General features: G+C 44.9%; 1 protein-coding gene across 1 annotated transcript in view; it reads left to right on the top strand.

Moving 5' to 3' along the window:
- The window catches only part of LOC138638125 (probable cation-transporting ATPase 13A4), a 234,021-nt gene that overhangs the window by 179,817 nt on the left and 39,543 nt on the right, over positions 1-14,661 (top strand). The window contains exons 21-22 of the mRNA XM_069727154.1: positions 8,800-8,879; positions 11,185-11,227. Coding sequence (XP_069583255.1) covers positions 8,800-8,879; positions 11,185-11,227 — 123 coding nt within the window. The remainder of the gene's footprint in view (positions 1-8,799; positions 8,880-11,184; positions 11,228-14,661) is intronic.

Here is a 14,661-nt window from a genome sequence, read left to right as displayed (position 1 = left end):
CTCAGTACCTAATGGCATTCAGGCTACCCCTGTTGAGCATATGGAGAGCTGTGCGGCCCTCCAACGAAATGCCATCCCACACCATTACTGACACATTGCCAAACCGGTCTTGCTGAAGGATGTTGCAGGCAGCAGATCGATCTTAACGGCATCTCCAGACTCTGTCACTGTTAGGACTGGTGGAACGCACCAAATAATAATATTAGAGAATATGAGGTGCGTTTGCCGTCCGGGGTCCACCATACAGAGATGCACCTGCAGATGAGTAATGGCGGATGGACGCTTGCTCACACATGGGTTAGACCTCACCCAGTGTGAAACTAAGCAAACTCTGTTGCTTCACAGAGTTGCCGTAAATACGCTGCACCCTGTTAACAGTCACAGGGTGCAGCTGAAAGACTCTAGTGTAGTGTTCCCCAAGTCCGGTCCTCAAGAGCCACCAACAGGTCATGTTTTCAGGATTTCCTTAGTATTGCACAGGTGATAATTGCATCACCTGGACAGGCAAGCATTCAATGACCTGTGCATTACTAAGGAAATCCTGAAAACATGACCTGATGGTGGCTCTTGAGGACCGGACTTGGGGAACACTGCTCTAGTGGGATCCGTATGAATCACGCCCACTAAACTGGTGATTGGACTCGCTCTGACCCTCGGTGGCTTTTGAGCCAACGCCTGAAGACGCCCTGAGTCCAAGCGGGAGTTCCCACCCTACATGACTGGCTGTCAGGAAAGCGCACTGATTGCGCACGGTGCCATACAGGCAGGCACTGTGAATAGACACAGAAATGTGTGCTAAGTGTGCAGGTGACACTGTTGAGCGCTAGGTAGCTTCCATCATTCACGAGCAGTCATCATCACTAGGAATGGGAATGATTAAGGAGCTTTCATCCATCGACAGACATTCATCTACACACACATTATTAAGTTTATACTAGCGCATAGCCATGTGGCCATGCAAACCTTTTTTATAGCTTTAGCTCTCAAGGACCTTCCTAATGGTCCAATAGGAACTGCTACAGGACCTGAGCATGTGACCCCCAACCTCCAATGGAAGGTGGTCCCGTGGGCAAGCTCAGTATGGGAAAAGCAGGACTTAGTCCCTGAAATGCCTGCTCGCTGCTGATCAGAAATAGCCACAAAGGCAGAGCCTGGAAAGGCAGCAGTAATCAAGCGCACAATATCAGCTTGAGCCAGACGCTGGGACCGACATCTCCATTGAGCAGGCTCCATTGCGGCTGGAGGAGAATGAGAGACCGCGGCGGACATGGCTTGAGATTCCCCCTGTGCAGCGGTGGTAACACGACTCCTAACATATTACCCCCCTCCTATGGCCCCCCTCCCTTAGCCTTGCTACGCTCAAAGGCTGCAATGAGCAGCAGAGCCCAAATGTGCTCCCAGGTCCTGTCCTCTGGGCCATGACCCTTCCAATCCACCAGATAGAATTTTTTGCACACGTACCACCTTACACCCCATAATAGCATTCACCTCGTAATTGTCCATGGACGAGCCTGATGTCCCGGCAGATGATTCGGAAAACCGGGACATGTGAACGAGGATTTTAGGAGGGACACATGCAAGGTGTCGGTGATGCCTAGACATTGAGGAAGGGCCAACCGATAGACCACAGGATTGACTTGTTCCAGGATCTTGAAGGGGCCTACGTAGCGAGGCTCAAACTTAGTGGACTCAAGTCACAGCCTGATGTTACGGGCTGACAGCCACACTAAGTCGCCAGGAGCAAAGGTTGGAGCAGGGTGCCGATGTGCATCGGCAGAGACCCTCATTCTCTCCTTGGAGGCCCAGATAGCATCCTGTGTGTGGTCCCAAATGTCACGTGCCTCCACTACCCAGTCTGAGACCCTAGAATCGATGGATGGCATGGGCATAGGGACACATGGATGCTGGCAGTAGTTAAGGAGGAATGGGGTCTGCCTGGTGGAGTCGGCTATGGCGTTGTTCAATGCAAACTCCACCCATGGTAGCAACGATGACCAGTCATCCTGCCTGGCGGAGACAAAATGTCGCAGGTATGTGACCAGAGTCTGGTTGGCCCTCTCTACTAACCCATTTGTCTCGGTGTGGGATGCAGAAGAGAGATTCAGCTCAATGCTGAGTAAATGACAGAGCTCTCTCCAGAAGCGAGATGCAAACTGGGGACCCCGGTCACTGACAATTTTGTCTGGCATGCCATGTAGGCGGAAAACATATTTAATGAACAGCGCCGCCAAGGCCTGTGCAGAAGATAACCGTGGAAGTGGCACAAAGAGCACCATTTTAGAAAAATGGTTGATGACTACCTAGATAACGGTGCAGCTACGAGACTTTGGTAAGCTTACCACGAAGTCCATCCTGACCATCTCCCAGGGCCTGTCTGCCACTGGCAGAGGGTAAAGTAACCCAGCAGGCCATTGCCGAGGAGACTGATTCTTGGCACAGGAGACACACGCCCGAATATAGTCCCTGACATCTTGGACCATATGCAGCCACCAGTACGTCCTCGCCAGAAGCTCAAATGTCAAATGTCTATATGAGGAGAGTGGTAGTGTAGCCATGGTATCCCAACAGGACTTCATCAATTCCCTCGGGAATGACTAGCAGGGAGATAATCTCCTGATGAGATGGAGACATGGATAATGTAAATTGGATGGTTTGGTGTGTTATCTGTGAGGGCAGTGTTGACCCATTTACCACTCGTACAGTCACAGATTTGGCAAGCATCACCAGGGGTATTGTGTGTCGCTGGGCAAAGGCAGATGAAATAAAATTGCCCTCTGACCCAGAATCCACACAAAGCTCTACTATAAGAGTGGATGGGCCTATAGTAATTGTCTCCTTGAAGGACAGTTTGGAGGAAAATGTCGCCGTGTCTAGGGTACCTCCTCCTACAACCACTAGACGCTGATGTTTTCCCGACTGCTGGGAACATCTGAAGGCAAGATGTCCTGACTGCTGGCAAACATGACAGAACTTGAGTGCACGAGCGGTCCGGGACTTAGATCCCTCTCATGACACTTCCATGGCCTCACATGCCTCGGACCGGAGATTCCAGAGGTTTGGTGAAGGTGGGAGCCAGCCAAAACCTCTGGCTACACTGGGCTCGCTCCAACCTCTGCTCATTAAAATGAAGGTCGATGTGATTTGATACAGCTATTAGCTTCTCCAGTGTGGCGGGAATCTCCCTGGTGGCCAAAGGGTCCTTCACACGGTCAGCCAGCCACCTCCAAAATACAGGGATGAGGGCTTTATCCGGCCACTCCAGCTCAGATGCTAAAGTCCGAAAGTGGATGGCAAAATGGCTGACCATGGATGAGCCCTAGGTCAATGCCAGCAGTTGGAGCGCTGTATATTGGGTGACCCGAGGTCATAAAAAGACCTGTTTCAGTGTGCTCCGGAACAGTGGAGAACTCTGCACCACATGATCGTTACGCTCCCACAGCGTCGTAGCCCACTCCAAGGCCCTGTCCGACAGAAAGGAAATAATGAATCCCACCTTTGCCCGCTCTGTGGGAAAACATGCAGACAGGAGCTCGAGGTGTATAGCGCACTGGCTCATGAATCCCCTACATGACTTGCTATCACCAGAGTATTTATCTGGCAGCAGGAGGCGGGATAAGGTCGGAACAGGGTGGCAGTGGACAAACTTGCTGCAGCCACGCTAGCAGCCTGAACAGCTACTGCGGTAACATTCACAGCTGAGGTTGTACGCTCAAGAGTCATCAACCTGCCCTCCAGCTGCTGGATGTACCGCTGCAGTCGCTGTTCATCCGCCATTATTAGCCAGACCCTGGCACTAGTATAATGTCAGGACTGGTGGAACGCACCAAATACTAATATTAGAGAATATGAGATGCGTTAACAGTGCGGGGTCCACCGTGCAGAGATGACACCTGCAGCTGAGTAATGGCAGATGGACGCTTGCTCACACGTGGGTTAGACCTCACCCAGTGTGAATATAAGTGAACTTTGTTGCTTCACAGAGTTGCTGTAAATACGATGCGCCTTGATAGCGGTCACAGGGTGCAGCTGAGAGACTCTAGTGGGATCTCTATGAATCACCTCCACTAAACTGGTGATTAGACTCGCTCTGACCCTCGGTGGCTTTTGAGCCCATGCCTGTTGACACCCTGAGTCAGATGCTGAGTCCAAGCGGGAGTTCCCACCCTACACTGACCGGCTGTCAGGAAAGCGCACTGATTGCGCACGGTGCCGTACAGGCGGGCACTGTGAATAGACACAGAAATGTGTGCTAAGTGTGCAGGTGGCACTGTTGGGCGCTAGGTAGCTTCCACCATTCGCGAGGAATCATCATCACTAGGAATGGGAATGATTAACGAACTTTCATCCATCAACAGACATTCATCTACACACACACACGTTATCAAGTTTATACTAGCGCATGGCCGTGCGGCCATGCAAACCTTTTATAGCTGTAGCTCTCAAGGACCTTCCTAATGGTCCAATAGGAACTGCTACAGCACATGAGCGTGTGACCTCCGACCTCCAATGGGAGGTGGTCCCTTGGGCATGCTCAGTATTGGAAAAGCAGGACTTAGTCCCTGAAACGCCTGCTCGCTGTTGATCAGCACTTGCTACAAAGGCAGATCCTGAAAAGGCAGCAGTAGCCAAGTGCACAGTATCAGCTTGAGCCAGATGCTGGGACCGATGTCCCCACTGAGCAGGCTCCACTGTGGCTGGAGGAGAATGGGAGACTGCAGCGGACATGGTTCGAGATTCCCCCTGTGCAGCAGCGGGAATTCGACTCCTAACAGTGACATCTGTCACATGTGCTCAGTATGAACCTGCTTTTATCTGTGAAGAACACAGGGCGTCAGTGGTGAATTTGCCAATCCTGGTGTTCTGTGGCAAATGCCAAGCATCCTGCACGGTGTTGGGCTTTGAGCACAAACCCCATCTGTGGATGGGCACTCAGACCATCCTCATGGAGTCGGTTTCTAACTGTTTGTGCAGACACATGCACATTTGAGGCCTGCTGGAGGTCATTTTGCAGGGCGCTGGCAGTGCTCCTCCTGTTCCTCCTTGAACAAAGGCTGAGGTTGCAATCCTGCTGCTGGCTTGTTGTCCTCCTACAGCCCCCTCCACATCTCCTGGTGTACTGGTCTGTCTCCTGGTAGCGCCTCCAGCCTCTGGACATTGCGCTGACAGACACAGCAAACCTTCTGGCCAGAGCTTGCATTGATGTGTCATCCTGGATGAGCTGCACTACCTGAGCCACTTGTGTGGGTTGTAGAGTCCGTCTCATGCTACCACGAGTGTGAAAGCACAACCAACATTCAAAAGTGTCCAAAACATCAGCCAGAAAGCATTGGTACTTATATGTGGTCTGTGATCCCCACCTGCAGAACCACTCCTTTATTGAGTGTGTCTTGATAATTGCTAATAACTTCCATCTGTTGTCTATTGCATTTGCACAACAGCATGTGAAATTGATTGTCAAACAGTGTTGCTTCCTAAGTGGACAGTTTGATTTCACAGAAGTTTGATGTACTTGAAGCTATATTTTGTTGTTTAAGTGTTCCCTTTTTTTTGAGCAGTGTATACGTAAAAATTAAGATGGTTCCTTTTTTTAAAGATTAAAATGTTGAAAAAAGAATACCCGCAGTCCTTTACTAAAAAGGATATGAAAAGGAAAGCTAGGCAGGCATACTCACATCCCAAAAGCAAGTGCTTGCAGCATGCTGCTGTATTTTGGATGCATTTATGAGTGAAATATTGGACTTTTATACTATCACATTTTGTGACTTAGACACTTACTTTTAAATTTCTGAAATGTTAAGATTTTGAACTGGTCTTTAAAATAAATAAATAGAAAAGTAAATTAAACAAAAAAAAACAACTTTAAAAACTTTACAAATAAAAAGGTGCAAAAGAAATGCAAAAATATATATAGCTTATGTCTTGTCTTCCTCACAAGTCAGGAATAATACTTTCTGGGCCAGTCAATACTTGTTTTCCGCATTTTTCTTCAGTAGGAATATTAGGCCTGAGAGTTGTTTAACTTTTCTCTATTTTTGCAGTTCATCAAGAATGAATGTGCTGAAAAGCAGTATTTCACAGATAAATCAATTAACAGAGTCATACAGATTCTATGGGTCCTGCACCTCCCTTGTACTTGAATCTGTGTATTATTCACAGATTAAGACTACCACTCCCATTTTCTATGTTCATAAGTGCTGCAGTAAAAAATCATACTGTGGTTTATTTTTTTCTATCCCTATATATCCAGCAAAATATGATAAGTTAAAATGCAACCTTTAATTAAATCAATTAAAATAGATGAGTCACAGTTATCAAAAAGAAGACACATATCAAATCACATTACACCAGAATCATGATAGATATCATTGAGAAAAGAGGGGGATATCAACTACACAGCTGCAGTTATTGCCAAAAGTGTTGGTTCCCTTGAAATTGTTCTAAAAAGTATTTCTCCCAGAAAATTATTGCAATTACAAATGTTTTGATGGACACATGTTTATTTGCTTTGTGTGCATTGGAAAAACACAAAAACAAAGAAGAAAATGGATATTAGACATCATTTCATACAAAATCCCCAAAACTGGCTGGATAAAATTATTGGCATCTTTACAGAACTGTAGGTAACCAACTTTGTTTCCAGCATCTGATGCTCGTTTAAACTCACCTTTGGAGAGTAACAGGTGTAGGGAATATGAAAATCACACCTGAAACTGGATAAAAAGGGGAGAAGATGACTCAATGTTTGCATTGTGTGTCTGTGTGTACCACACAAAGCATGGAAAATAAAAAGATATACAGCTGTGGCCAAAAGTATTGACACCCCTGCAATTCTGTCAGATAATACTCAGTTTCTTCCTGAAAATGATTGCAATCACAAATTCTTTGGTATTAATACAAATTAAATGGAGATAATAAATGAAAAAAACACAAAAGAGAATGAAGCAAAAAGCAAAACATTTATCATTTCACACAAAACTCCAAAAATGGGCCAGACAAAAGTATTGGCAACCTCAGCCTAATACTTGGTTGCACAACCTTTAGTCAAAATGACTGCTACCAACCGCTTCCGGAAACCATCAATGAGTTTCTTACAATGCTCTGCTGGAATTTTAGACTATTCTTCCTTGGCAAACTGCTCCAAGTCGCTGATATTTGAAGGGTGCCTTCTCCAAACTGCCATTTTTAGATCTCTCCACAGGTGTTCTATGGGATTCAGGTCTGGACTAATTGCTGGCCACCTAAGAAGTCTCCAGTGCTTTCTCTAAAACCATTTTCTAGTGCTTTTTGAAGTGTGTTTTGGGTCATTGTCCTGCTGGAAGACCCATGACCTCTGAGGGAGACCAAGCTTTCTCACACTTGGCCTTCCATTATGCTGCAAAATTTGTTGGTAGTCTTCAGACTTCATAATGCCATGCACACGGTCAAGCAGTACAGTGCCAGAGGCAGCAAAGCAACCCCAAAACAGGGAACCTCCGCCATGTTTGACTGTAGGGACCATGTTCTTTTCTTTGAATGCCTCTTTTTTCTCCTGTAAACTCTATGTTGATGCCTTTGCCCAAAAAGCTCTACTTTTGTCTCATCTGACCAGAGGACAGTCTTCCAAAATGTTTTAGGCTTTTTCAGGTAAGTTTTGGCAAACTCCAGCCTGGTTTTTTTATGTCTCGGGGTAAGAAGTGGGGTCTTCCTGGGTCTCCTACCATACAGTCCCTTTTCTTTCAGACGCCGATGGATAGTATGGGTTGACACTGTTGTACCCTCGGACTGCAGGGCAGCTTGAACTTGTTTGGATGTTATTCGAGGTTTTTTATCTAACATCCGCACAATCTTGCATTGAAATCTCTTGTCAATTTTTCTTTTCCGTCCACATCTAGGGAGGTTAGCCACAGTGCCATGGGCTTTAAACTTCTTGTTGACACTGCGCACGGTAGACACAGGAACATTCTGGTCTTTGGAGATGGACTTGCAGCCTTGAGATTGCTCATGCTTCCTCACAATTTAGTTTCTCAAGTCCTCAAACAGTTCTTTGGTCTTCTTTCTTTTCTCCATGCTCAATGTGGTACACACAAGGACACAGGACAGAGGTTGAGTCAACTTTAATCCATGTCAACTGGCTGCAAGTGTGATTTAGTTATTGCCAACACCTGTTAGGTGCCACAGGTAAGTTACAGGTGCTGTATATACACAAATTAGAGAAGCATCAAATGATTTTTTGAACAGTGCCAATACTTTTGTCCACCCACTTTTTTATGTTTGGTGTGGAATTATATCCAATTTGGCTTTAGGACAATTCTTTTTGTGTTTTTTCATTTAAGACAAATTAAATGAAGATAATAACAAAGAATTTGTGTTTGCAATCATTTTCAGGAAGAAACTGAGTATTATCTGACAGAATTGCAGGGGTGTCAATACTTTTAGCCACAACTGTAAAATAAAAACTGTCGGTGTCCGATTTGAACAGGGGGCAGATGTGCAGTACTCAGCCAAGGTCAATGTCAGTAGACAAAGCTGCTCCGTAACTGAGCATTTCTGGCAAGCGCCGGTGCCTGGAACACTTGATCGGGGGGGGGAGGGGAGTCGGGTCAGCTATTGATGACCAATCCCAAGGAACCCAAGGATAGGTCATCAATGTTATAGTAGTGGACAACCTGTTTAATTCTGTTGTCCCGAAAATAGCATTTCTTGCCTATCCACAAGAAACGTCCTCCCGATGATTGCAATGCTTAAATATAAAATTTGCCTAACTTTTTTGTGCTACATCAATAATTTACTGATTATGTATCACACATATTTATTTTGCAGATCCTTCTCAAAGGCACAATTTTTGCTAGAATGAGTCCAGGACAAAAATCTAGTCTTATTGAAGAATTACAAAAAATAGAGTAAGCTTATTTAGTAATATTAACAAAATAAATGTGAGGTTGTATGTTTAAGCAATTTACCTTTTAACACAGATTCAGAAAAGGCATGACTTTGCTCAGGACATGAATGCTGCACATTCAAATGGCAAAACAATTACTACATGGTTGAGACACTTTACTGAAAGACATCAATATACCATAATACTGTAAATGAACATGTGTACATCAGTGGTCCCCAGCATTTCTTACCTCGAGCCACATTCAGCTCCGATAGTTAGTGCAAGTCACATTAAGCAGGACCCCTTCTCCCACTTATGCCATTGTGAGACCAAGAGCCCTACAGTCTCAATATAATGACAGCGAAAAAATCCCCACAGGAAACACACCAAAACCTTGTCTCTTCTCTTCACTTGTATGCAGTATACTTACAACCAGGGGTTTGCACTGAGCTCCCTTTTGGCATTCTTGCATTAAGCACATTCAACACACCATTGCATCTAGCTTCAAGCAGCCCTCTAACTGGAGGTATCATCTCTCTTCAGTATACTGTATGTGCATCCAGTCCTGTCTGTCCTGGGGTTACCGCAACAGTGTGTAGCCAGAAGATGGCAGTGACTGAATAATCCTACTCCTGTGCAGAGAAGATGCACTTCTCCTTCATTTTAATGGCTTTTACTCCTTCTGGCAGAACAGGGGTTAATCGGCCATGTTGGAAATCTCTGAGCTTGCAGCTGAGCTCAGTTAGCTACTTCTTTCCTCTTTACAATCTGGGCTCAGATACAAATCATTGTCAGAGGTAGCATTTGCTGCAAGGCTTCAGGAGGAAGAGGTGTTTATATGAGAAGGAGTGTTGGAGAAGTTATCTGTGACTGTTGCTTATTTTGTAATTGTGGTAATTCCCTATCCTTCTATTTTGGTTTATTCCCCTTCCTCCATGCACTGATGCATTCCTCTTATATGTGAGTGAATATTTTCTATGCCTGGAGATTTCTATTAACACTTGTTTGTGTTGCCTTGTTTGTCGGGTTGGTGTACTATGGTACACAGTAGTGCCCCTCTTCCCTGGGTGGAGAAAGAGAACAGAAGGAGGGCTGGCTCAGGAGATAAAGCATGCAAGGGTGTAGGCTCTGGCATCTGCACCTTCAGAAGTATCCTGGGGAATAGGGTGAGCTAGGGCGCCCCCAAGTGTTAGGGAAAGGGAAGGAGCCCCTGGTCCCGGGACACCCGACAGCTGTGTCATGACACTGACTGTTATGACCTGGTGGTCAGGACAATAATGGACCTGGTGGTTAAGAGCACACGGAATGACCTGATAGTTACTGATAATATAGGATGAGCTCTGGGACGTGGGAACTCTGCTGACCGCAATCCCTAATCCTATCAACCACACTAGAAATAGCCGTGGATTGCTCCTAACGCTCCCTATGCAACTCGGCACAGCCTAAGGAACTAGCTAGCCCTGAAGATAGAAAAATAAAGCCTACCTTGCCTCAGAGAAATTCCCCAAAGGAAAAGGCAGCCCCCCACATATAATGACTGTGAGTAAAGATAAAAATACAAACACAGAGATGAAATAGATTTATCAAAGTGAGGCCCGACTTACTGAACAGACTGAGGATAGGAAAGGAAGCTTTGCGGTCAGCACAAAAACCTACAAAAAGACCACGCAGAGGGCGCAAAAAGACCCTCCGCACCGACTCACGGTGCGGAGGCGCTCCCTCTGCGTCCCAGAGCTTCCAGCAAGCAAGAACAATCAAAATAGCAAGCTGGACAGAAAAATAGCAAACCAGAGAAAAACAAGCAGTCACTTAGCTTCTGCTGGGAAGACAGGTCACAAGAACGATCCAGGAGTGAACTAGACCAATACTGGAACATTGACAGGTGGCATGGAGCAAAGATCTAAGTGGAGTTAAATAGAGCAGCCAGCTAACGAATTAACCTCGTCACCTGTGGAAGGAAACTCAGAAACACCCACAGCCACCCGAGGAAGTCCATGGACAGAACCAGCCGAAGTACCATTCATGACCACAGGAGGGAGCCCGACAACAGAATTCACAACAACTGCCCTTCTGTGCAGGGCTACTCACAAAAGTCACCATCTGTAGATCTGCTCCTCATAATTTTTTGCTAATCCTGGTACTAATGCACCAAGCTGGTGGATAGCCACAAGCCATACAATATAAGCCTGCCTGCCACATGTGGTTCCAAGCTTTAAGTTGGGGACCCATGCTTCGTATGTTTAAGATTTTATGGAAGAAACTTAGCAAAAAATTACAGTACATTACACAAATATGAAATAATTTCATATCCAATGTATTTTCTTTAGTTATTATGCTGGAATGTGTGGTGATGGAGCAAATGACTGCGGGGTGAGTAACGTTTAGAATTCTTTCTTATAACTTATGCTTAGATTTTCCATAAGTTCTTCCATTTACTTTTAATTCTAAATTGAATGATTCATAAATAATATGGATAATGTCCTAATATTGATCAATAAATATGGGTCATATTACCAGTGAGTCACCTATGCAATGAATAAAATCACCATTAAAGGGAAGGTGCCACCAGTTTTCTTGTATTTTGTTTTTTTTTGTGAAATTAAGCTTAAAATAGTAATTAAAATGTATTAATGCAATGTTTACACTGTTTGCAAACATTTCTATATGAAAAATATATATTTTTCTACAAATATACATATTTACCACTAGGGGGAGCATTTTCTGTTTTAGACCTCAAGCAGCTATAGTAAGATTTAGCAGCTCTACCCCAGGGATATTAGACCACCCAAAAAGGGAGGGAAATGGTGATGTCAGCAGTTACTGCCCCAACAGTAAGAATGAAGAGCAGCATCACAGGGCAGCACCATTTTGTGTGTGACTGCCCTGTGACCTGCTATCACCAGCAGTTACTGCATCAGTGACAGCTAGTTTACAGAGGAGCAGAACACAGCAGCATCTGGACCCAAGAAGAGTGAAGACATCTGGTGTGCATGGAGCAGCATTAGGAGCTGTCTGGGACTCCGAAGCATGCATGTAGCATGCATGTAGCATGCATGTATGTAGCATGTATGTAGCATGCATGCATGTAGCATGCATGTAGCATGCATGTAGCATGTATGTATGTATGTAGCATGCATGTATGTAGCATGTATGTAGCACGCATGTATGTAGCACGTATGTATGGAGTATATATGGAGTATGTATGGAGAATTTTTTTTTTTCATTCAACACATTAGCCGGATGATGGGACTATTACTGTCCCATCATTGGCTAATGTGTCAATCACACATTGTAGCAGGCATCGTCCAATGGGACTTGTAGTCCCATCGGACGATGCTTGCACACACGCATAGAGACCCCCCCCACGCCGCAGAGCCCCCCCCCACGCCGCACAGAGACCCCCCCCACGCCGCACAGAGACCCCCCCACACCGCACAGGGAGGGAGAGCGACACAGGGGGAGAGTGCAGTTTACCGGAGATCACTGGGACTGTGTGCAAGTGGGGAGGCGGAGACAGAGCAGGAGAAGCACACAGGGCAGCGTGTGAGGGCAGAGGATGACTACCCAGAACCTGCAGTGCCTGGAGTACAGAGGAGCAGTCAGTACTTCTGTCCTGCGATAGAGAGTAAGTGGAGCTCAACAAATAGCACTGGACTATAATAAAATGGCAGCTAGTCACACCTACAGCAGTGAGTTGTGCAACCCACAGAGGCGTGCCCAGCTCACTGCTAATGCTGCTGCAATGTTACAGATAGGGTCCTAGCCGGTCTATTATCTCCTATGTCCATGGGGTGCCGTAATCTGACACTGATAGTGACGTGCTACTGCTGCAAAACCAAGATGTCAGCCCCCAGTGCAATCTTTCTACTCATATATCACACGAAATCTGTTTTACATGCATTCAAATCTGGGTTATAACAGCATGTTATGCTACATTACATTGATTAATTAATGATCTACAAACGCGGTACCTTCCCTTTAACAATAACAAACATAGTAATATAGTCTGTAAACCTGAAAAAAGTCCATATAATTCAGCCTATTCTATTGCAATGTTGATTCAGTGGAAGATAACCCCTCCTTTCTTCAATAAGATTGAAGACCTATTTTAGGAAAAAATTCCTTCCTGACTCCAAATATCACAGTATCACAGAATAAATCTATGCATCATCAACCCATCTCTGCAATTTAGTGCATACAATTTGTATTATTATTATTATTCTTCACAAAAGGCATTCATTCCATTTTTTAATTCTTTTGACTAATTCACCATGATAATTTCTTCTAGTCTCATTGCTCTAACAGTATCACAGCAAAGTTCTAAACTCCACTTTCCCCCCAAAATAAAATAATAAATGGGACTGAGAGATGCCTGTTGTGCGATGCAAAGAGGTGGGGAAACAGCAAAAGACGAGCACTGACGATAGTGAGAGGGAAAGGATGGTGACCACTAACACTCACCTAATCGCCCTAAATGGGTCCTTCTCCCCGTGTACCATCAAGTGCCTAAGCCCTGGCTGACCATGGGCTTAGCCCCAGATAGTGTGAAGGACAGCAATACACTAGTCTTACTACTATTGTAAGACAACACCGGGAAAGAGACAGGCAGGAGACAACCACACAAAGAAATGGAACTCCACAGGTTTCAAAAGGAACACAACAGCCTCTCCATGATCATTTATTCCAGAGGAGTAAGGCACGGGATAGAAAAGCTATAGCTGGAATGAAAATGGAAGTAAGCTAGGAGAGGGTTTAAATAATGAAAGCTGAGTAGTCCTAATAAGCTGCTGCTGACACACAAGCCAATGAAAACCCAGCAGAGTTAACAAAGGAATTCTTTGCCCCTTCCATATCACAATGAACCATAAACCTACTTAACTGATAAATGTCGGCTCAGGTACCAAAGGGGACTTGTGAGCATCTAATCGCCATGATCTTTTAATCCCAGAAGCACCACAGGTCCCAGCAGGGTGTGGCACATTCATGACAGGAGGACAAAGAAATGTCATGTAGAGCTTTCTTACATGTATTTTACTTGACCATCTACATTGCTTAAGACTGTATTATAATGATGTACTCTGCTGCTGTTGGTTCTGTCTGTGTGCTAGGTAAGGAATGCAGAACTGCCTCTGTGCTGTTCTATGCTGTTCTGTGTATGGGAGACATCATAGCAGCTTGTCTCCTCCCTCCAGCTCAGAGTCAATTGCATATTAGCAATAAAGCCTGCAGAAGGGAAAATGGTAAATTCAAGTTATATAACTGCAAAAGATAGTGTTATTCTATATGTACACATGTGGGACAGCTTATTTTGAAAAGTTACTTTAAAGTACAGTTATTCTTTAAAGGAGTTGTACAGGTTTATCATGAAAGTGTGCCATATGTGTACTCCCGGCCACATTCAGACTAGACGGGCACAGCCTTGCTCAATTAATTTGTATTGAGCGTTACCGTACAAGTCTAGTTGGAATGTGGCATATCTCATACCTACGATCCCGTGACACCTCAGTCTCACCACCAGCACACGCTTGGAGGACATAGCGTAACTGAACACATTCATGGAAAGTCTGGACAACTCCCTCAAGTAAATGAATCATTAGCTATGTTATTTCTTGCTGTCAGAACATTGTGTGGTTGTTTATTGAGCTGTAATAATTTAAATATAGAACCATTTATTGATTACTACAAAGCATTAAGTGTTTCAGTAGAACAATTTCCGATTAAGAATAATTAAGATGCCCTCTATACCAACTGACACAAACAGCATGAGAGAGGAATATGGCACTGCCTAAATATTCTGTAATATT

This window comes from Ranitomeya imitator, chromosome 5, assembly GCF_032444005.1.
Source record: "Ranitomeya imitator isolate aRanImi1 chromosome 5, aRanImi1.pri, whole genome shotgun sequence".
NCBI lineage: Eukaryota > Metazoa > Chordata > Amphibia > Anura > Dendrobatidae > Ranitomeya > Ranitomeya imitator.
Note: the sequence above shows the minus strand (reverse complement) of the source record. Positions and strands in the feature narration are given on the sequence as shown.